Source organism: Corvus brachyrhynchos, unplaced genomic scaffold (genome assembly GCF_000691975.1).
Source record: "Corvus brachyrhynchos isolate BGI_N302 unplaced genomic scaffold, ASM69197v1 scaffold101, whole genome shotgun sequence".
NCBI classification, from domain to species: Eukaryota; Metazoa; Chordata; class Aves; order Passeriformes; family Corvidae; genus Corvus; species Corvus brachyrhynchos.
Genome location: NW_008237239.1, coordinates 7,514,375 through 7,536,591, shown reverse-complemented (window position 1 = coordinate 7,536,591; position 22,217 = coordinate 7,514,375). Strand labels below are relative to the sequence as shown.

Below are 22,217 nucleotides of genomic sequence, written 5' to 3'. Positions count from 1 at the left end.
AATGGCTGTGTGAGTTACAAGAGTGATAGGAGACTGGAGAATAGTTCTTCCAAGTGCTGTATTTCTACAAGATATGCATTGATATTTACAGAGTTAGTCTGGACCCAAAGGCACAAGAGGCTGTGGGTATACTCCGCAATCATTTGATCCAGTTCAGCTCTCATTTTAAATCTGGAAGTCTTCCTGATGATCAATCAGCACCAGTATTAAAAACACCATTTTCTTCGTGAGTATGCTTTAAGTTTCTGACATATAACCAAGAGAGGAGAGCAAAGAATACAATGTAAACCTAGTGAGGGATTGTTGGGTTTTGCTGGTGATGGGTTTGAATTGTCACAGTGCAGTGAAGACTCTCAGAGATCTTATATGTATAATACTCAGTGAGGTTAATACTGAAAAACTTTGCAGTTTGTGTAATTGCTGCCTAAAGTAGGCTTTCTAACATGGACTGCTTCTCAGTGTTGGGGTGTGATTGGGTTTTTTAATACTGTGTTTCTAAATAAACACTGAGAATATCTTGGAACATCTGAAAAATCAGGCTCTTAATTTCCAAGATAAGTATTAAGAGAGTTGTATATATTTTACTATTTTAATGTGTGAAATCAAAATCATTTGTGAAATCCTTTCCCTGTTTCCCTACTGATGTTATTTTGGGTTTTATTCTTTTTTTTTCTCCACTGTTTTTTCAGTATTGCATCTAAACTAACTTTGGCTGACCTAAATCAAGTGCTATATAGATGTGAGGCAGAAGAACAAGAGGATGGTGGAGGCTGTTACAATATACCAAACTGGTCACCCCTAAAGTATGCAGGCCTCCAAGGTAATAAATAGTTTCAGCATTTTTTTTTCTGTCAAGTAAAAAAAGTAATTGAGAGCTGCTCAATCCAGATCACATAATAATGCTGTTGTATTGCTGCTGCCATTGTTTGGTAAAAAAGGTAGTTATTTTCTGCTTGACCATGCTGTTGATCAGTGTTCTCAGGAAATCTCATACTAGAACAAACCCCCTCTCTCTCAATGCTCTGAAACTTAATACTGCATTCCAGTATGTGTTTTAACGCCCGTGCCTTGACTTTTAAAGTAAAGAGAAAGCAAATACATCTCCAGTGAAAAGTTGCATGAATCTAACCCGAGGCATTGCTAGATTACTGAGAGGCGTCTGTCATTTATCAAATGTACACATTCCATCAGGCTAATTATTTGCAATGGTTTTCATAGGTTTCTAGGAGTTATGCTGAGGAAACTAGCATTGAGTGTCGCTGTCGTACCGAGAACGGCGAAAAACGACACGAGCCCAGTTTCAGGATAAGTGGCCTAAATGGCTTTATTTAATTATATAAATCAGCTTCTATAGCTTTGTTCGCAAGGGTGGCCCGACCCCATTGGTTGCTTGACCATCCACCTCCCAGGGTGATTGGCAGAATGCTGGAACACCCATTCAGAATATTTTTCCAGTGTACCATAACAAGACTGTGCATAACACGTTTGCACCTGTGAGATAAGCCTTGGTTTACGAAAACCTAAAACTGTTTCTTAGCTAGCTTGCATGAGAAAGAAAAACTTCACAGGATGCTGCAGCTGCTGGAAAATTCCTCTGCTCCTAGCTTTTTAGTATCCACAGTTGAGTTGTAGCCTAACTTGTTATGCAGGCTGAGAGAAGTAATCCAGTTAAAGCATCTGTTGCTATGTACCTTTTCTTGCTGAATTGTTACTGCTGTTTGTGATAATGATGTGTCTTTTAATACAGAGTTGGGTTTGTATCTTCAGGGTTAATGTCAGTGATGGCAGACATTAGACCAAAAAATGATTTGGGTCATCCATTTTGTGACAATTTAAGATCTGGAGACTGGATGATTGATTATGTCAGTAATCGTCTAATTTCTCGTGCAGGAGCCTGTGCAGAGGTGAGTAAAAATACTTGGTAACTTTGGGGTTTTAAATTACTAGTTTGTTTAATTTTCAATTTCTAGTATATTTTTAAATTCAAACTGTCTTTAACATATTTCTTGTCTAGGAAATTTCTTCTAGTAGATTAAACCATTAATATGTTTTTCTTCCCTCCCCTCAATCCTGTTTAAGAATAGACTGCAAAAGGGAAGTGAAAAATAGATAGGGCATGAAGGTGTTGTTAGCTCTTGCATGAGTGCTTGCAGGGGTCCCTCCCTGTTTTATTTTTCCTCAAATAAAAAATGAAATTACTGATATTTTTTCCCTAAGTTTTGGGGTGGTTTTTTGGGGGTTTTTGGGGGAGTTTTTTGGGGTTTTTTTGTAAGAAAGTACCTTCAAGAGTGCCTAAATAATACTAAGGCATACATGAGTATGATATAATTATAGTCAGCCAAGCGCTGGGAAGATGGGAATTACTGAGATACAGGGTGCCTTTATAGCTGCATTGCAGTGCAGTCCTTTTGTTTGTCATAGTTTATTTTCCTACATGGAAATGGCTTTATTTATTTCACAAGATGCAGACCTGATTTTTGTAACTTACCTAACAAATTCAATAATAAAAGCTTTAGCATTCTTATTTCATTTTATTCCTGAAGTCAGGTCTAGTAATACAAAGCAGAAGAATGGATAAAACAGTCTAATGTTGTACTGAAGCAAATGCTAAATTTGATCTGAGAAACAGAGCTTTTCTGGAAAACAAGTTAGTCTGATACTTGCCACCTTTACTGCTCTTCAAAGACTCTTGCTTTTTTTCTGTGTATTTTTGAGTTCTTCTTTTGTAATGTCTCATTCTGTTTAGAAGACTTAAGTCATGTGAAAATAAACTTTACAATTCTGCTGTTTGCCTAAGTAACTTTCTAAACTTCATCATACCTGGGTTAAAAGTATAGTCTCATCATGAAGTATTTTGACAGGTACGTTCTTTATCTGCAAGGCTTAAATCTTTAGTGACCTTCTAGTAAGTTGCCATAATGTTATTTAGCAGGACTAGAAGGAAAGAGAAATACTTTCTAGATGTCAAATGTTTTGCAATGATACAAGGATATGAAGCTTTCAGAATCCTGAGTTCAAGCCACAGACCTACAGCCATATTCACTAGTGGCTCTACATAATTTAGCTGTGATAACTTTTTATTCCTGGTCTTAAGCTTTCTCTCTTCAGTCCTGTCTTTTTAGCAATGCAAAACTTCCTTCCCATGCTTGGATTATAGTGATGCCTTTTGAGTTGTGACTTCTCTTTGCTACTCAATTTTACTAACAACTTCATGATAGTTCATTTTTTTCTCTTTCTATACTTCACATTTTGGCCTATTTATTTTTGATAGTACAGATGCAATACATGTTTTTCACTCTTCTTAGAGTTCCTGTCTTTTAGCTGAAATTTTGGAGTGGAAGGGTACAGCATAACTGGGGTGTACTACATGTACAAAAACTGTGACAAATACTGTTACAGTATGGATCCTGAAAGCACTGGCTTTTGAACTCTGATGTTATGAAGTTGTAATTGTATTGTATTTTAATAGGTTGGTAAATGGTTGAAGGCCATGTTTGTCTACCTGAAGAGAATTCCACGTTACCTCATCCCATGTTACTTTGATGCCATATTAGTGGGTGCATACACAACGCTTCTGGATGTGGGATGGCATCAGATGTCTAGGTATGCTTGGTATATAAGAGTTATAAAGGCATCTGTATATATTGGAACCTTATAAGTTTTATCTGCTGGAGAATGTCATTCAAATGTTTTCATACTCCTCTAATGTAAAATGGTAAAATTGGGAGAGAATTATCAAATCCTTCTTCTAACAGTGGTAGTTTGGAAGACTGAGAGTTCAGACACCTGTCCAGGGTTTCAGTTTATAACTACTGTTGGCATTGTGCAGTAGGAGGAGGAAACCCTAAGCCAGCATCTTTTTTGCCAGGCTTTGGAAGCTTTTTTTTTTTTTTGGCTATAAATTTAGTACCAATGCAATGCTTCCTTAAAGTTCAGATAAGTAAGAAAATACCAGATTGTATTTGATGCTGATGCTTTGTTCAACACTTCTCCATTATTACTCCCCATTATCTGAGCACTCTGCTTATTTTTTAAATAACTGTTTAATCTTCAGCGTCTGCTTCTTTGTTTATTGCAAAGGGAAGGGAAATTGATTTAAAGGAGGCTTTATTCTAGCTATGAATGTGCTGAACAAGTGGATATTGTTTTGTAAAAACAGGGACGTTAAAATGGGAATAGAATTTGGTATGGCTGTGAAATTGTGGGACATAATATATTTAATGAAAGAATGCTTGGAAATCAACTAGTCAGGAATGCAGATTGCATTTTTTCAAGCAATGCATTAGCAGATTTTTTTGATTTGCAGGTTTTTTATATATATGTAAAAATATGATTTTTTTGAAATACTGACTAGATTTTACAAACTTCATAGTAAAATATTTATCATATTTTTGAAGTCTTAGGTCTGTATATAAGCATTAACTAAACCAAAACAACTTTTTAAACTGTTTTCTAGAAATACTTGTCATAAACACTCCCATTGGCATTAGTCAATTAAGATTTTACTCTTAACACTGGGCACCCATTTTAGGAAAACGAGTCATTTACAAATTAAATCTTATGTAAAAAATTAGTTAATGCAAAATGCTAGTATTAATTCACTGCTAGTTTTTTATATTTATGTGTAATGTTTGTTATAGCCTTCTGTAAACGAAAAAGGGTACATTTTATAGACTGCTATTGTTGAATGCAAAGTTATTTTAATTTAATTATGTTGAATTACAGCTTTGTGCAGAATGGATCAACATTTGTTAAACACCTTTCCTTGGGTTCAATCCAGTTATGTGGGATAGGAAAATACTCTTGTCTGCCAGATCTGTCTCCTTCTTTACATGATGTTCCCTATAGGCTGAATGAGATTACAAATCAGAAAGAGCAATGTTGTGTTTCCTTGGCAGCTGGTAAGTGAGAACAACCTTTAAAAAAAAAAAAAGCCTTCCAAAATAGTTAAACTGTTTTTAGTAACTATGTTAAAATTTTCTGCATCATGTTTGAGAGCCATATGTCAGCAACTATGTATAAAATGTAGCAATTTCACTCACTTTAGCTTTGTGTTTAAGGTAAAGATTTGCTCATCTTTAAAAGTATGGGAGTTTTCTCTAGTAGTACTCTCATGGGGGTTGGGAGGGAGAGCCTTGTATATAAATGCTTTATTTAGAGGCTTTTTTTACTATATTTGTTGTTACCATATGTAGAGATCTACAAAAAATGTTTTCCTTTCCAGAAGACTTGCTTGAGATGAGTATACTTATCATAAGGGATTTTAGTTTATCTTTTATAAATGTGAATTTAAGAAGTTAATTGTAATGGCGTAACAAGAGTGAATTTATGGTTTACAAGTTCTCAGAAAGAGCCATTAGCAGATCAGAAGAACTTCTGATCTGCAACTGTCTCCAAAAGAAAAGCGCATAAAAGCAGTCAGCAAGTAGTATTTATACCTCCAAATGTTCTGCCAGCATCTGGCAGTCTTCCTATGGGCATTTTCCTATGTCCAAAGTATTATCTTCTGTGGCTTAGAATGAATTTATTTTGGTTCTGAATTGGCTCATTCCTTTTCTGAAGCCATGGAAACTTGTAAACATCCAGAGATGCAGTGGCATCTCTCTCAGTGGAGTGCTTTTCTTCTTTTTGCCATCACTCTTTCTCTTGTGTAGCTTTATTGCTTTTAGTTTCTGGATTTTAATAACATTCCATTTGCCTGCTTTAGTGTTACCTAGAAGCACAGAGACACAGTGTTCCCTTAAATTGGTCATAAAGATTAATTATACTAAAGGGTTTGGTTTTAAATATTCCTTTCACGTACTTACTGGTAGTTGTGCCTGAGATTTTTAAATTGTACACAGATTATCATTCTCGAGTGCTGCTGCCATGTGCCATAAATTCGCAGAGATGTGGAGGCCATATTGGAGAATTAGCAAATACTTTGTTAAAGTAAGTGGTAGAAGTGAAATGTTGTTCTGCCAAGCATGCACAAGAGACTGCTGGTTTGAAACTTTACCAAATGGAATTTCTGTTTAATAGATCATAAAAGGAAAAAAATGGAAAAAAAAAAGACAAGTATGGACCTTACTGTTGTAATTATTATGTCTTATCAGTTAGAATCATTCTTAAAGCTACCTGTTATAATGTCTGCAGTAAAATGTAGTTCTGTAAGCTGCTGGAAAAGAGAAACAGGGTGTCTTTCTCAGTGTCTGAACAGTCTTACCCCTGTATGCTGCTGAGATGCCACAGCTCTCATACATAAACTCTTGCCTACAAAGTGTTACAATCTTGTCATAGTTCTGATCTTTTTTGTTAGTTTTCTTTCTGTTTCTTTTAATTAACTTTTGGTTAAGTTGCCACATGATTTAACAAAAACTAAAATGTTACTATAACTGATAGGAGAAATGCTTTTGTGTGATCTTGAAATTCTAGAAGATACTGTTCTACTATAGGGTATATTTAATTCTATCAAGAACTTGGTCTAGGAGATTGTTTATTTGAAATACCATAAATCTAGGAAAAAGTTATAAATGAGGATATATTTTTTACTTCTGGTTATTTTATGCATGTGCCTGGAGGTTTCAGCTATATCAATTAATTAGATGAATAATGACATTGCTTTTCAGGTTTACCTCACTTTTCTTCTGGAATTTTTCGTTCATGGGGAAGGGATACTTTTATTGCACTAAGAGGTCTACTGTTAGTTACTGGGCGCTATCTAGAAGCAAGGTAAGGCAGGCTTAACCTTAGTTCTTTTTGGCTTCATGGGCAGCTAGGAAAAAGCAATGCTCTCAAAACCTGAGCTGATGCACAAGCTGTTAGAAACAGTTGATGTGCAGTATAAAATTTTAATGGCACTAGATTTGGGAGCTCTCTCTAAGTGGTATTAAAAATACTACTCAAATGATTCTCTTTTGCCTTCTTAGCACTGATCCAAAGCTGATGTTCTGTAGAGATAAGGTAGTTTTAACCCCTGCAATGCTACTGTTTGTCCTTGAACAAAGTGATTGTTTCACTAGTACTTGCATCATTGTTGCTGAGCAATAATTTCAGAATTACTTATGTAAAAATTTGAAGTAGCAAAAGAGAATACTGTTTCAATTAGAAAGGCGTGATTGCAGGTCTGTCATGATTTTTTTGTAACTGCTAGTATTTGTCTATTAATACTAGAAATCAGCTAATTGTGCATTGTTACAGTCTGGTATCTATAAACGTTTAACCTGACAAATGAGCCATACGTAAGCCAGATGAATTTGATATTTTGATTAATATTGAGTGGAGCTTGGCACATAATAGAAATATAAAAATGAGTTGGTGTAAATTAGCATGTATTTATGCTGTTGTACATTTGGCCAACTGTTAGCTTTCTCATGCTGAGAGATCTGCAGTCTACTAGTATGTTTATTTTGCCTTTTAAAGCTAGTCGGAATCCATGTTTTCCGCAAGGTATGCGCAACGGTTCTCAAATGAAACTTCTCATAACCTCAGTTGCTGTCACCTCTCTGTATTTTAATAGGAAATTCCCATCTACTCCTGCCCTCCGTCCCCATTCCACCCCACCCATCAGAATGGATACCAGGGTAATCATAAACAATGTCAATAAAAACCTTCCCTGTGACCTCAGTGGGATTTGGATTTAGGGTCTATATCACTACCTATAAAAAAGCAAATTATCTTTTCCATATGAATAGGTAATGTATGTTTTGTACAAAGTGATTTAAATGTATTCATATTGAGGAATTTGTAGGGAATGGGTGGTTTTTTATTGTAAAAGAAGTTCATGCTAAATGGAGTAATTTGTAGCTTTCAACAGCAAGCCTTTGGCCTCTGTCTTTAAAATCTTGTTTGTCTTGCCCTGCCTTGCTATTAACGTAACCCTGTATGCTTTATACTTGATACTTGGTCCAATAATGGCCTTGAAGGCAACTTAGTCAAGACTGTGATTTTCTTCTGTTCTAGAAACATCATTTTAGCATTTGGTGGGACTTTAAGACATGGTCTCATTCCCAATCTGCTTGGCGGGGGGACACATGCCAGATACAACTGTCGTGATGCTGTGTGGTGGTGGCTTCAGTGTATCCAGGACTACTGTAAAATTGTTCCAAATGGATTAGACATTCTCAGGTGTCCTGTTTCTAGAATGTACCCAAGAGATGACTCTTCTCCTCAGCCTGCAGGCACTGTGGTAAAGATCACTTCTAATTTAAGTATTTAACAAAACTATAATTTTTTAATGAAAGGATATAATTTTTTCTAGCTACAAGAACCTCTTGCTATCTGTTGTTCATGGTGAAATTTGATTATAGCGCAAGAATTCCGTATTTTAGGCACTTCTTGCATCACCTGATTAGACCAAGTGCAAGGGGTTAGGGAAGGAGGAAAAAAAATTCCATTAGCTTCTAAATCTTTTCGTTGCTTTTTGTCTTGAAAAAGTGTTTGTATGAAAAGTTGTATACAATGTATTGCCAATGCCAGGGATGCTACTTGAAAATGTTTGATGGTTTGGGAGTTTTTTTGGAATATCATATCATAAACTAGAGGCTTAAGAAATGCTTTCTACTCATTTTTCATCTTGCCTTTCACATGTCATCCAAACACACAATGAATCTAGGATCAGCCACTTTATGAAGTAATACAGGAAGCAATGCAACGACACATGGAAGGCATAAATTTCCGAGAAAGGAATGCTGGTCCTCAGATTGATCAAAACATGAGAGATGAAGGTAACATACATAGAACATTTGATGTGCAATACAGAAGTTGATTATTATATTTTGTATTTCCTTTTCCTCTTACTTCCTCTTTCTATTGACCATATTTTTATTTTAAAATTATATTTAATGTAACTGAAACTATAATACTTTATATACATGTAATATTTTTGGAGTGCCTAAATAATAGTTTATTGTTAGCAACTCTTCATATGCTTTGGTACAAGTGATCTTTAAAATTTCACTTAAAGAATAGTTGCCTTCAGAAACCTAACTTGGTTTTCTTGTTGGAAGGTTTTCGTTTATCTAGGACATTTGGGTTGGGGGAGGGTAGTTGGGGTTTTATTTTGCCTAAAAAATGGACTTAACACCTAATATTCTTGCTTGCCAGGTTTTAATGTAACTGCAGGCATTGACCATGAAACTGGCTTTGTCTTTGGAGGGAACCGCTTCAATTGTGGCACTTGGATGGACAAAATGGGAGAGAGCGACAAAGCTCGCAATAAAGGAATTCCAGCTACTCCAAGGTATGAAATCCAGGCTTTAGGTGGGGGATTTTGTAATTTTTTTTTTTTTAACTTAAATTCTTCTGCCAAACCACTGTGCCTTCTATTGACACATCTGAGAGGTTCTCTCTCAAATGTTCTAAATGTTTCTACCTACTAAAATGTTAATGAAAGTTTTTTCTTTTGCTGATTTGAAGTAAAAATCTGTGTTCTTGGCAGGTGAAGCCCGTGGATTTTTTCACGGTCTTAGCTCCATGCTAAGTGTTGAGTTTTGAATTCAAGTGGTAAAATGTAATTTAGGAAATACTGTATACTTGTTGTACTAGCAGTACTTTGTTATTTAAACTTCTCATATGAGTTATATATTGATAATTATGTTGTTTGAATATTTCCTAGTTCGAATTCAAAAATATTTACATCTACATTTTTAGAGCTGAGAATTAAGCATTTTAAAATAGGCTCTTTATTATGTGCCAGCAAACTGCTGCAGGCCCTTGCTTGGATTTAGTACAGTATCAGTTTCAAATCAATTGCCCGTCCATGGGTGAGAATTGAGGAAAACATCATCTTGCTTGACAAGTTGAGCACTTTAACTGGGAGCCAAGAGAGGTTGAGGTAGTTTGCAAAAGAGGCTGAGTTGGTGATGCGAGAGAGAAAATTCCATCAAGTAGACAGTAAAGCTGAGTATGATTACAATATTAAGTGTTTGCATATATTGATTACATTAATACTACTTGAAAAAAAGAAACAAGTCCAAGAAATGCATTTAGTGCTTATTTTAATCCCTCACTTTTGACTTGAGTAATCTCCTATGGCAGAACTATCACCTAAGTTACAGAAGTGTCTGTCAGTTGAGAAGCTTTGTATTGAACATGGTTATAACATCAGAGGACCACCGTGTTTGGGGTCGATCATTTTTTCACGTTCTTAATCACTGGTATAAAATTATCTTCCATTTGTGCTAATTAACTGGGTATGATAATACCACTTTAAGTAAGGCTGATGTACAGAAAAAGGTATTTGCTAGCCAGTTTACAATCAAGTTCATTCCTTGACTGAGAAATAGGGGAATAGTAGAAAAATGAGGAAAAAGAAATTGTCTAAATAAGATACTTATGAATGTAAATTTTTCAGTTACTCATTGAACTTTAACAACCTTCTTAAAATAATGAATGAGGGGTTTTATCATTATTATTTTAGAGATGGCTCTGCTGTGGAAATGGTTGGCCTGTGCAAGTCGGCTGTTCGCTGGTTGATGGATTTATCTGGGAAAAACATATTTCCATTCCGTGGAGTCACTGTAAAAAGACATGGTAAAAACAGGCACATCTCATAATTGTATTACTGGGGTATAAAAATAACTAAAACAATGAAATAATGACCATATAACCCTCAGAAGAAGGTTTAGGGGTTAAAGGAGGAAAACTTGGGAAAGTATCTTGTATGATTAAGATCTTTTTGTTACTATAAAAATTTATTAAAACTTGATATTTTCTTCTCAGCATTTCAAATAGTTTCTTCTGTGGATTACAAAGGAATTTCAGAGCCTGAATACCTTTTCTCAAAATGGATATAAGTGATAAGGTTACAGTGTATTTTGATGATGGTATCATTCATTTACAAGAATGTGAAGTAAAATGATGTAGGACACTTGTCTTTATTTTTTCTTTCTGGTCTTCCTCTTGCCCCCCAGTATTCATAACACAGAAACCCCCTTCTTGGGAATATTTACATAAATATCATTGGAAGTCCCATATGTTTTAGAGGGAATACTCTTCTAATCACAAAGTTACTTTAAGCTTACCCAGCCCAAGTGAATATGTGTCCTGTGAAGACTGATGTTGTGTTAGTCTCACTAGAAATTTCAGTGAGCTGTTCCTCCTGTGATCTGTACAATTGGCCTAAAACTGAGAGAGGTGATGCTAGATCTGCTCCTGTTACATTAAGTGTCAGGAATTCAAGAAGCATACTTCTGCTGTTGCTACTGTGGCTGATTTCAGAAAATTAAAACTGTATGTAACATCTTGCAGGAAAGGAGGAGATTATCACCTATGATGAGTGGGACAGGAAAATTCAAGGACATTTTGAAAGGCTGTTCTTTGTCTCTGAGAATCCAGCAGATCCTAATGAAAAACACCCAGATCTTGTACACAAACGTGGAATTTATAAAGACAGCTATGGAGCTTCGAGTCCATGGTGTGATTACCAGCTCAGGCCAAATTTTCCAATAGCAATGGTTGTGGTAAGTGTGGGGGAATGGGAGGAGGGCTTTGCACTTAAATGCAAGCCTAGTTGGTTATAAAGAAAACTTTAAGGTCCATCTGCATTGCATTCTGTCAGGAACATACGTTGCTTGGAATAACTTTTGGAAAGTGGCTTTTTTTCCATGCTTTTAATGTTGGTTCTCTTGGACTACCTCCTAAGAATATATCATGACGGGACTTGCCAATTTGCAGTGCTCACTGTATTCAGAATGTCTTTTATGGCTAGGTCTGGGAGGCTGCTTTTCCCATCAAATTGGCTAAAAAGGATAGATTCTTTGTTTTTATTGGATTTTTAAAGAGCTTCAGTAATACTACTTGGCAAGGGTTTTTAAAATAAAATCAAAATTGAAAAAAGCACTGGATACCTTCTGTTTTCTTGCTTACTCTGACTTACAGGTTCTAGGAGTTGATTCAGTAATACAAAGCTCAAGCTTTTTGTTGTCTTCTGCATTTATATACACAGCCTTATGTGTGTTTATGCACAGAGATTATTCATTAAATCTTTATTATTTTATTAGGCCCCTGAGTTGTTCTCACCTGAGAGAGCTTGGAAAGCTCTGCAGATAGCAGAAGAAAAGCTTCTTGGTCCATTAGGCATGAAAACCTTAGACCCAGAGTAAGTACAGTAGAGATACGATCAATGTTAATTCCTACTGTTTATTGTGTTTAGGAATTACTTGACGTGGGGCAGGGGTGGTGGTGATGGTGTGAAATTTTCATATATACTTATGAAATAAGGCTGCAGGAAGTACTTCCAGAACAATTGGTTTAGCTGTTCCAAAAGTCTGTGCGATTGATTTCTTTATATAGGCAATGGCTGAGTGGTTTTGAATGCCTCACAGTAAGCAAGTCAAATTTGGCATCATACCAAAGATGTTGAATTTGCATCTTGGGACATACTTATGTTTGATGCAGTGTACAGCACTACAGTTTGAGTAAAAGGGTAAAATTATGACTCTTAAGTCCTTTCAAGGCATGGACCATTTTCCTACAAATTTAAACTTTATCTGGAATTCCACTGTCATGTAAAGTACAGAACCTGGTGGAGACCTTCATAACTTAACCATCAATAAATGTAAATGACAAATTATTTGGTTGATTTGTTTTCCATTTCTGTGTATTTTTAATTAGGCTTTTTTTGCATAATACATTTTTTCTTTCTTGCAGTGATATGGTGTACTGTGGAGTATATGATAATGCTCTTGACAATGACAACTACAATGTAGCCAGAGGTTTTAATTATCACCAAGGACCTGTAAGAGCTACTTCCTTCAATTTTAGAAAAAGTGTTGTCATCTTTTCAAACCTACTGCTTTGATAATCATCTCTCTTCATTCTTTCCATAGGAATGGCTATGGCCAATTGGGTATTTTCTTCGTGCCAAATTGTACTTCTCCAGGTTGATTGGTCCAGAGATATATGCAAAAACTGTAGTTATGATTAAGAATGTTCTTTCTCGCCACTATGTTCATCTTGAAAGGTAAGATAACAACAAACACAGATTCCAAATACTCAAAATACTGGGCTAGTGGTATCTACCATCCAAGTGCATGTAAGAGTACAGATCTTCTGTATAAACAGGATCTCTTTTCTAGATAGGAGGTTGACTGCTATATGTGCAATTGCAGATCTCAAGTCAGGTTTCAAATACAGGTGAGATCTAGTGCCTTTTAGAGATTGCAGAATCCCTAATACTTATGCATGTGAAGACTGGGTGAGATAAATCTTATGTAAAGATTAGGATCTAATTTCATACAAGAAATCAATTTCAGAAAAAAAATGAGTTTTTTTTTTTAAAATCGTAAGTATTTAAAAACAAACTTTAAAACATAATAGTTAAAGGGCTAGTAGTGATATATTAAAATTTCAGCAGATAAAATGATGCAAAATATTGTTAGGACTTATTGTGTTCTAAGTGAGGAAATTAGATTCTGAAGCCGTCATACCAATAACCTTGATTTTTCTAAGGAGACAGAGGAACTTGCATTTTGAGTTTTCCTTCAAACCAAACCACCAAACCCACACACTGTTTCTTCTCTTTTGCTGTCTATTTTATTTTTAATTATTAAGGATTTGAGATAAACTGAAATAAAAAATCTTGCCCTTGGTATCTCATCCATATAATCTGTTCTGCAGCACATGAAACAGGTATTTATTTGCACCCAAAAGAGTAATACAGTAGGACTCTTGACAGAAGAGTTTGTCTGACCACATGGGGAAGAAAAGAGGATTTGTTAAACAGCATACTGCCTTACATAGTGTCTTGTCCACATCTCTTGTTTGGTAGTATCAGAAATAACTAGCAGTTTGGTAATGCTCTTTGCTTTTCCTGTCTTAAAGTAGTGTACTTTTACTCTGTTTTGATACATTACATTTTTTCTGTACAGAATAATTATTGTAGTAACAGGCTCTACTTACATTTTTTAAGTGTGCTAGTTTGTGGGATGTTTTTGTTCCTGCAGAGGAAAAGAAGATTTATGTAATCATGCTGTCTTCCAGCCGTTGTCACCTTTTAGCACTATAATCAATGTCAAGTGTAGTTTGAGTACCATTGTTACCATTTTCCAAATGCAAAGTTACCAGAATGAGAAACAGGAGCAGCACACACCAGTTGTGTAAGTTTAGTTATTATTAGTATCAGAGAGTCTGCTTCGAAGAAGAGATGCTTCCACTACAATTCCCAGCTGCAGGTGAAAAAAATATTAATTAGATCTCAGTTATTAAAGGGTATACTGTGCTTGTAGGACAGCTGACCTTTAGTCAAGCTTTTCAGTTTCCTACTGAGTTAATCTTCCAAAAGGTTTTAAAATGAAATGTTCTTTTAATTTCAATCTGTAATCTAACAACAGTACTCACTTGTGTTTTCTTTTATCAGATCATCCTGGAAAGGGCTTCCAGAACTTACAAATGAGAATGGGCAGTATTGTCCTTTTAGCTGTGAAACTCAGGCCTGGTCGATTGGTGTTATCCTTGAAATCCTTTATGACTTGTAAAAGTTTCTTTTGATTGATTTGATGAAACTTCTGTGGTCTTACTATTGGGCATAAGTGAACACTTGGCTTACACTGCAAGGGAAATTAACTGTTCTGCACAATCACTCAAGTGGTGTCCTGACTTTCAAAGACGCTGAATGCCAGCAGCTCCTGTGCCCTAAAACTGTGTGGGGCGTAGGTATTTTGAAAATCAGGCCATGACAATAAAATAACACAAAACTGCAGTGCACACTTGATGCAGAAAGTTTTAGTAAGGAGCAATTTTAAGAATATGCACAAACTTAATTTTAAGTGGCTTTGGTTTTTTAGCCTTTTCAAAACAAAATCTTAATGTGAAGTAAATTAGCTCCTTCCTGAGCTAAAAATAAGTAGCACAGCTCTTATGTTTTTTTTTCTTTGTCTCTTAAAGAGTAAATGGATGTTTTTGCAAATGCATGCTTAAGGGGGAGTAGACTAACCTCTAGTTTTCTGAGTTTGGTATGCTTTGTGCTCTAGCACCATGCATTAATGAAGGCATAATATGTTACCTCTCCATTGAACGGTATAATGGGGATGTTTTTGTACGTGTTCAGTTGAACACTCCACTAAGCAGCAACAGAAATAAAGTGTATGAATACCGTAATAAATCAGCTTTTGAAGTTACATATAAAATTTTGAAAACTTTGAGAGTTAGCTCAAGCAATTAGGTAACATTGTATGTTAACCTAGATTTATTTAAATACCATGAGCCATATAGCAAAGCTGTTTTTTCATCTATATCTGGTTTTCACCATGGGTAATTCATAAGAAAAGTGCATACAGTGCACAGCCTATATGTTAGGGAAGGCCAACGTGCTTGACTTTTTATTAATTTCATTTATTGAAGAGATAGAGTCACCTCAGCCCTTCATTCCTGGGAAAATCCTAGCTCTATTAATCAGGTGGAAACACTTAACACAGTGGAAAGACATACTAGCCTGCTATCAGAGAGGAGAATGTGAGGCTTCTGGGCCTTTTGAAATTACACCAATAACAATAAGCATGCTACCTCTTTGTGGTGTCCTTTGGGAGCATATCCAGTGAACATGATGCAAAATGTGTTTTTTCATATTTGGATGCCTACATGTCCTTCTTAAGTTCGTATCAGGGTTCACAGACTGAGAGGAGTGTGGTTGGTAATTCTCAACTCTTCGTACAATTTTTCCATCTTAGTGCAATAAACAGGCAGAGAGTGAGATTGCCAACACTTCCCACATCACAAGGCAGAAAAGCAAAAGCACTATTTCTTAATGTTGGACAACATATGCTGAAAAAATAAATACAGGATGTAATTATAATGCACTAAAACACATAGATCAAGATTTTATCCTGTCTGTATTTTAAAGTTTCTGTGTCCTGTCTAAAGTACAGTGCACACATGCTGTCTTGTTCAGGGAGATGTATTTCAGGTAGATATTGTAAGGGCAAGTTAACAGGCTCAAGAGAGATGAATTGTAAGAAATGGCTATACTTATATACTATTTATTTGAAAGGCTAATAAGGATTTTAACTCCCTTGCTGAAGTGTTCAGTCCTTAGGAATAGGTAACGTCTATATTATACCTGAACTTTTGAGCTGCTGCAGTACATGGGTTGGGAAATTTTTATTTTCTCGACACAATGCATAAGAGATGTCATTTGATCAAAAATGCTACTGAAATGTCAGCTACAGATTATTTTTTTAATGTGCAAAGGCATAGAAAGTATTTTTCATACTGCACTAAACTTTCCAAATTTCTTGATAATTATATTAAGGTTTATGTCCTACTGTTTCACCAGCTTTACTGTTTTCCTGGATACTTATTTCTTGTTTATTATTTCAAGGTATGTTTTATGGCTCCTGTGGCTTAGAAAACAGGAACAAAATGGCAGAAAAAAAATTGTTCTTACTTCATGAAAACATTTTAAAATTGGAAGCGAAGCTTAAGAGCTATGACTGTTGAAGATTTCCACCAGGTGTCAAAATTATATACATTGGCAATAACACTCTTTAAGTGTTTGGAAAAAAAAACATGAGTAATTTTTCATCAAGACCTTCCTATGCTATGTACAGATTGCTTTCCAGTTTTGCAAACTGCACTGCTGATATAGACTGCATATTTGTCACTGCTAGGGTTTTTTTCTAATTTAATAGTAAAATTTTAAAGATAAATCACTACTGTGTACACAAAAATACGTATGTTATGAAACTTCTAAACATGCCCATTTATAATGTTGCTTCTGCACTGACTAGTTGAGCATAGTTTTAGTGACAAATATTTTAAATAGGGAAAAAATATGTATTGGTTGACTTTGCTGTTAAGTAGCAACAAAAGTAAGATTTAAGGTTATTAACTTTTGGGGGGGGTGGTGGTTTTTTGGTTTGGGGGTTTTTCTTTTTTCTTTTTTTTTTTTCTTCTCAAAAAGCTACTCAACACTTTGTCAAACCAGACAGTTTAAAAATTAAGAGGGAAGAAAACAATGTTAAATCTAACATAGCATGAGCTGATATCCAAATAGATGAAGTCATTATCCCCGAAAAGTAGCTGACTTACATTGACTGATCATTATCATTTATATTTTACACTCTAGAACTTCTAGTAATGCAAACTTATAATTGGTAAAATAGAAATAAACTAAATAACTCAGTAAGAACTGTGCATCGACTGTGTTCCAGTTGGTGCTTCTTGATCTGTATCACATTAAGAATTATTTTTCCTCCCAACTGAAATAATTTTAACTGTTACTGATGTTTACACAGTTAATAGCTCTTGCTTATTCAAAGATTATTAACTTGAGAATTCAAGTAAACTAATGTACCATTCTCATACTGCATGTTGTAATGTAAAATGGAAACATAAGCTTTACATGTCTGTCTATCACAGCAACGACTGATTTTAGAAAATGTCATTATTCATTTCTGAAATGCACAAAATAAAATTCTTTAATTCAGAGTTAACCTTTTCTTGTGATTGTTTAAAAAAAAAAAAAAAAAAAGTCGAACTTTCCAGCTGATGTTGCTTGTTCATGTGTAGCAATTTTACATATGGGGAGAGATCATTAAGTCCTCAGGTCAAATGTTAAAATGTGCTAACAACACTTACTAAAAAAAACCAGCTTTTTTTTTAAAAAAAAAAGAAAACATAAACTTGAGCCTTACACAGAGATTCTTATGTTGGTGTCAGTGTCAGCTGTCCTAGCTGAGTTTGAGTGGGTTTGGGTTAGCAGAGCTCTGCCTGTCCCTTCTGCTCTAAGTGTTTATATATGTAAAGTCATAGTATTGCAAATTCACCAAGACAACAGTCCTGATTAACTGATTTACAGATGTTCAAGTCTTACAGTGATTAACTTTTGGTGCAAAATTCCTGTCACTATGGAGAAGGCATTTTTTGGACCTTTCAGCTCTGCTTTGTAAAATCAAAGTCTCACAGCATAGGTGTCTAGTATACTGAGTATGTTTTGCAGTGTCCCCATTTCATTCCATGCTTTATAAAAATAAGATTTTTTTTCTAATCCTCTATTCAAGCATTTTTGTTAAGAAGTAGTTTATTATTCCACTGTATGCTATTTTTAATAAATACTCTATTGAAAAGTGGTTAAGGAAATCTAGAAATGACCAGTCACTGAGTTGTTGGGGCGAGTTGCTAAGGTCAGAGCTGCCACCTCAGCCCTCATGGCACCTCAAGCAGCTCAATGGAGGAACAGATGGATGAAATGTTAGTGGTGACTAGCAGGCTTCTCTTGAAGGCTCCTTTGGCGGTTGCAGATGCCAGTTGTGGAAGCGCCTGCAGTCAGGACACGAGCTCTGCCCGCGTTGCTGTGGGAGGTGAGGCAGGCCCCGTCGAAGAGAGCCCGCTGCTCTCGCCACTGGAGAGAGGGCTTCGCCCTCCCGGGCGGCCGGGACGAGGGCCCGGCGGGACCGCGGGACCACGGCCTCAGCCCGGCCGGGGCCCCTCAGCGGCGGGACGGGCGGGACAGCGCCGGCTGCGGGCCGCTCCGCCACACGCCTCTCGGGAAAACAGGCGAAAACTGCCCCGACCAACAGCTTGTTTGCCTTTCTAAATGTGCCTGGAAGCAGCAAGAAGGAAAATGTACTTGCCTATGAGCATCTGGGGTTTTGTGCAAACTTGGGAGCTTATACAAGGGAGAGCTCAACATTCTGCAAGATTTGCCTGTGCATTTGGTATTTCTCAGAAGTTGCTGACTAAATTAAAACAGAGGCTTCCTAGTTCTGAATTTTGCATCAAAGTGCAGGTCACCAAGTGGACCAATGGCCTTTTTTAATGGGGAATGTTGATTTCCAAGCATGAGCATCTGAACAAGGCACAACTTCAATGCTGGTTTAGCGATTGCTGATTTTTACAGGGTCAGATTCTGAAGGAGAATTAACTTGTGGTGGCACGAAAGTGAGCCTGGGAATAATATAGCAAGAAGACTCTGGCTAGTCAGGTGGCAGTCTGAGCCATCTGTGCTGTTGCAGGCTCTTGTGTTTCTGTAAACACTTGTCCAGTCCCCTTGGCCTGTAACACGTTTGTCTCATTGTGTAATACCTCCTTGAACCTGTTTCTTTCAGAAATCTTAATCTCTCTGATGTGTCTGTTCTGTCTACAACCTTTCAGCCACATGTGGTAGTTCACCCTGTGTAATGATCTCAGCATACTACACAAAGATCACTACCACTGACTGACTGTATTTGACAAATAATAAACTTGTTCACCTCAGTTCACATAAGCTTATGCAATTTGTGAGATTCATGAGCACTTCCCTTTGTGCACCACAGCAATATCTCAGTACAACTTCAGACAGATAGACTATTCTTTGTGTAGTGCCTTTTTGCAACAAGAATGAAAGCTGGCCATGAAGGAAGAGAATTATGCTGCAGCCTGGCAAGGGTCTTAAGCTGGATGATGTGGACTCCAGGTACTAATGGAGGTAAGTTTCTTGTGGAATTCTGTGTTTCTGAGTTCAGACTGGCAAATTAACTGGTGCTTAATTTTATGTTGTGGTGAGAAACGTAAGATGATGTTTTCTAATCAGTTCTAAAGGAAGATATTTGCAGTCACATGACTTACAGACTTATAAGTACAATTATTTTAAAGCATGATTCTCCAGAATGGGATTAAATTATAGTAGTGGAAGTCTTTTTTTAAGGTGATTTGTAGAGTCACAACCATTTATAAAAATTTGAGAAAGGTGAAAGATTGATTTATTTTTGCAAGTGACATCTCAAGGAAAAGGTTACTGCAAAATGAACAATCTGTTCTTTTATGGGATACATTCAGGGGCTGATTTTAAAATTTCTTTGTAATTGTTCTTATGGCCATTGTCTATAAGGGTCCTAGATACAGCCTAGACCTGGAGAGGGGTACCAGTTGTAAATGAGAAATTGGTTCTAAATACAGGAGTAAAGCTCACAGCCGCTTGTGTAACATCCTGAAGAATAGCCAAATAATGAGGTAATATTGTCTTAGCAAGAGCAGTCGTTGGAGGGCAATAGTAGGTTAAGTGTTGTCTGGATGTGCTGTAGTATTATACCTAAGGAGAGCTTGGAGTAGGATCTTGAAGTTAGTGTATAAATTTTGTGGATGTGAATGATTGACTAAAGTATCAGGGATGACACGTTAGAAGGGATCTTACCTGAATCTATGGTAATCCAGGGACTAGCACGGTGGGCTGGCTGGAAGTGAACACCTCAGTAGAAAGCTGGGGATGATAGATGTGGCAAGGATAGTGCAGCTCTTCATTATAGATAAAAATTAACATTTCCAGCTTGGCAGCAGAGGGTGGCGCCAGTTGGCCCCGTGGCGCTGCTGCCTCCTGCTCAGGCTGGGCCATTCAGCTCCCCCCAGCTCCCTCAGGGCTCTGCAGTTCTGCACAGCCACACTCGCTTTTCTGGCTTTTAGCAGCTCAAGTCTCCCGCATGTCAAAATCATAATAAGTTTTTAAATGTTTAGCAAATGTTTCCATAATATATCCTCACGTAGGGGAAGTGGGAAAGAAATACATCTTTGATGGTTTACTGACTAACGAGTATTTCATTATTAAAAATTCCAATAATCTGTTTCTCTGTTTTATTGCAAAGTTCAAGAATCTGTTTATCTCCTAAAGAATGGGAAATGCTAGGATATGAAACCAGGTGTATGTTAGGCATGTATTTATTATTTGCATCATAGTTCATCTAATGCTTCTGTAATTGCTCACAAATTTTTTCTGCTTCCTTAAATGTTTTGTTTATGTACAAAAAAAATTTAATGTGAAAACTGAAAATAATTCTGCTTTGGCAATCTTTTGCTATAACTGTGGGTATTTTAACTTGTGTGTTGTTACATGGATTTTTTTTTTTTTAATTTTTTTTTTTTTTTTTTTTAGTGGCATTCAGCTTGCACACAGCAGTTTTCTAGGACAATCAACTGGGAAAAGTGAGGCTAAAAAATATGAAACTCTAATTGAAAATTAATATTTTTTTGACCCAGGAAAACTGTGAAGTGCTTAGATTTAGTTGTCGTAGTTTGCTTTGAACACCTTTGTTCTCATGGAGTATGAAAGATTTGGAGGCCTGAGATTTATGTTGTGATATTGTTAGACAAAAGTAATGGTAAAGCTGTAATCTCGGAACAAAGTCCAGTGATAGAGAAGTCTGGAGAAGAATACCAGCAGTTGGAAGGAATATAGATGGAGTCAGGCATTAAGACATGGTAAGAAAAAAAGAATAAAAAGAGTGATATGAAATACTAGGTCATTTTATGTGACTTAGAACAGCTTTATATAAAATATTGTAACAAAAGGTACAGAGTCTGTAGCTGAAGAAGTCCAGGTGCTTGTGTCCTACAGCTTTAGACTCCAGCTGTCAAATTTGTGTGTTTTTAACGGGCTGCATTTTCTAGCAGTTATTCCACTTGCTGAAGCTGGGTGGGAACACCCACATTTTAAAGGTAATTTTGTAATTTGTAAAGCCTATAATCAGACCTACAGGGACAGCAGTTCAAGAGGTGGTTTTGTTTTCTTGTGATGGCTGGCTGGCTAGTACTGCTGGAGGTCTCCCTGCAGGCCACTGGAGGGCCATACTCATGTGTTTGGAGCAGTTAGGTTCCTGCAGAGCTTTTCCAAGGCCTCCAGGCACCATTTAGTTGAACTTAAGAGCCAGATGCTGTTATCACCTGGATCAGAGTAAACATAGAGTAAGTTAATTTCCATGCCTTGAATAATTGCAGGTTTATTTTTGCATAATTTTGTCTTTAGACAGTTTATACACCTTTTCAAACAGCAGTTAAAAGCATCAATCAGATGTGGTAATGCAATACACTATTGTTTGTTCCAGGGTAGGGAGTCTACACTGTGATGGGGTTCATTGTCACAGTAGTTTCCTTAAAGCAGTCATGCATAGGGGTTTTTGCCTTCCTTGTCAATACTTTTGTTGGAGTCTAACAGAACATACTCTAAATTCTGTAGTCCCAAAAAGCTGATAGAATTTTGTACTTTGGATTTATCAAATTGGTGCAAACATTCTCTTCAGGAATATTAAAAGCAAATAAAACGTAGTTTGGGGGGGGAGGAGAGGTGGGGGGGTGTGTATGTGTGTGTTAGTAGTAGCAGACAGGTGTTCTTCTGGTTATTTCCATCATGTTTTCAAAGCTGAGCTTACAAAAATTCCTTAAAAACATTAGGGTTTAGAAATTTGTGCTTGTGTTATTCAAAAGTCTTGTTTTGTCTGTGCTGGAAGATTGAGCAGAGAAGTCTGAAAGTTATATTAAAAAAGTGAATTTTT

At 36.4% G+C, this 22,217-nt stretch overlaps 1 protein-coding gene across 2 annotated transcripts in view; it reads left to right on the top strand.

Moving 5' to 3' along the window:
• AGL (amylo-alpha-1, 6-glucosidase, 4-alpha-glucanotransferase) overlaps window positions 1-17,411 on the top strand; it is a 36,143-nt gene extending 18,732 nt beyond the window's left edge. For both annotated transcript variants that reach the window (XM_017729835.1, XM_017729836.1), the window contains exons 19-33: window positions 92-226; window positions 690-820; window positions 1,768-1,904; window positions 3,470-3,603; window positions 4,726-4,901; window positions 6,609-6,711; window positions 7,942-8,167; window positions 8,594-8,705; window positions 9,085-9,220; window positions 10,400-10,512; window positions 11,230-11,441; window positions 11,982-12,079; window positions 12,631-12,718; window positions 12,810-12,943; window positions 14,339-17,411. In XM_017729835.1, the coding sequence (XP_017585324.1) occupies window positions 92-226; window positions 690-820; window positions 1,768-1,904; window positions 3,470-3,603; window positions 4,726-4,901; window positions 6,609-6,711; window positions 7,942-8,167; window positions 8,594-8,705; window positions 9,085-9,220; window positions 10,400-10,512; window positions 11,230-11,441; window positions 11,982-12,079; window positions 12,631-12,718; window positions 12,810-12,943; window positions 14,339-14,456 (2,053 nt within the window). In that variant the 3' untranslated portion in view covers window positions 14,457-17,411. The remainder of the gene's footprint in view (window positions 1-91; window positions 227-689; window positions 821-1,767; window positions 1,905-3,469; window positions 3,604-4,725; window positions 4,902-6,608; window positions 6,712-7,941; window positions 8,168-8,593; window positions 8,706-9,084; window positions 9,221-10,399; window positions 10,513-11,229; window positions 11,442-11,981; window positions 12,080-12,630; window positions 12,719-12,809; window positions 12,944-14,338) is intronic.
• Window positions 17,412-22,217: the final 4,806 nt, after the last annotated feature.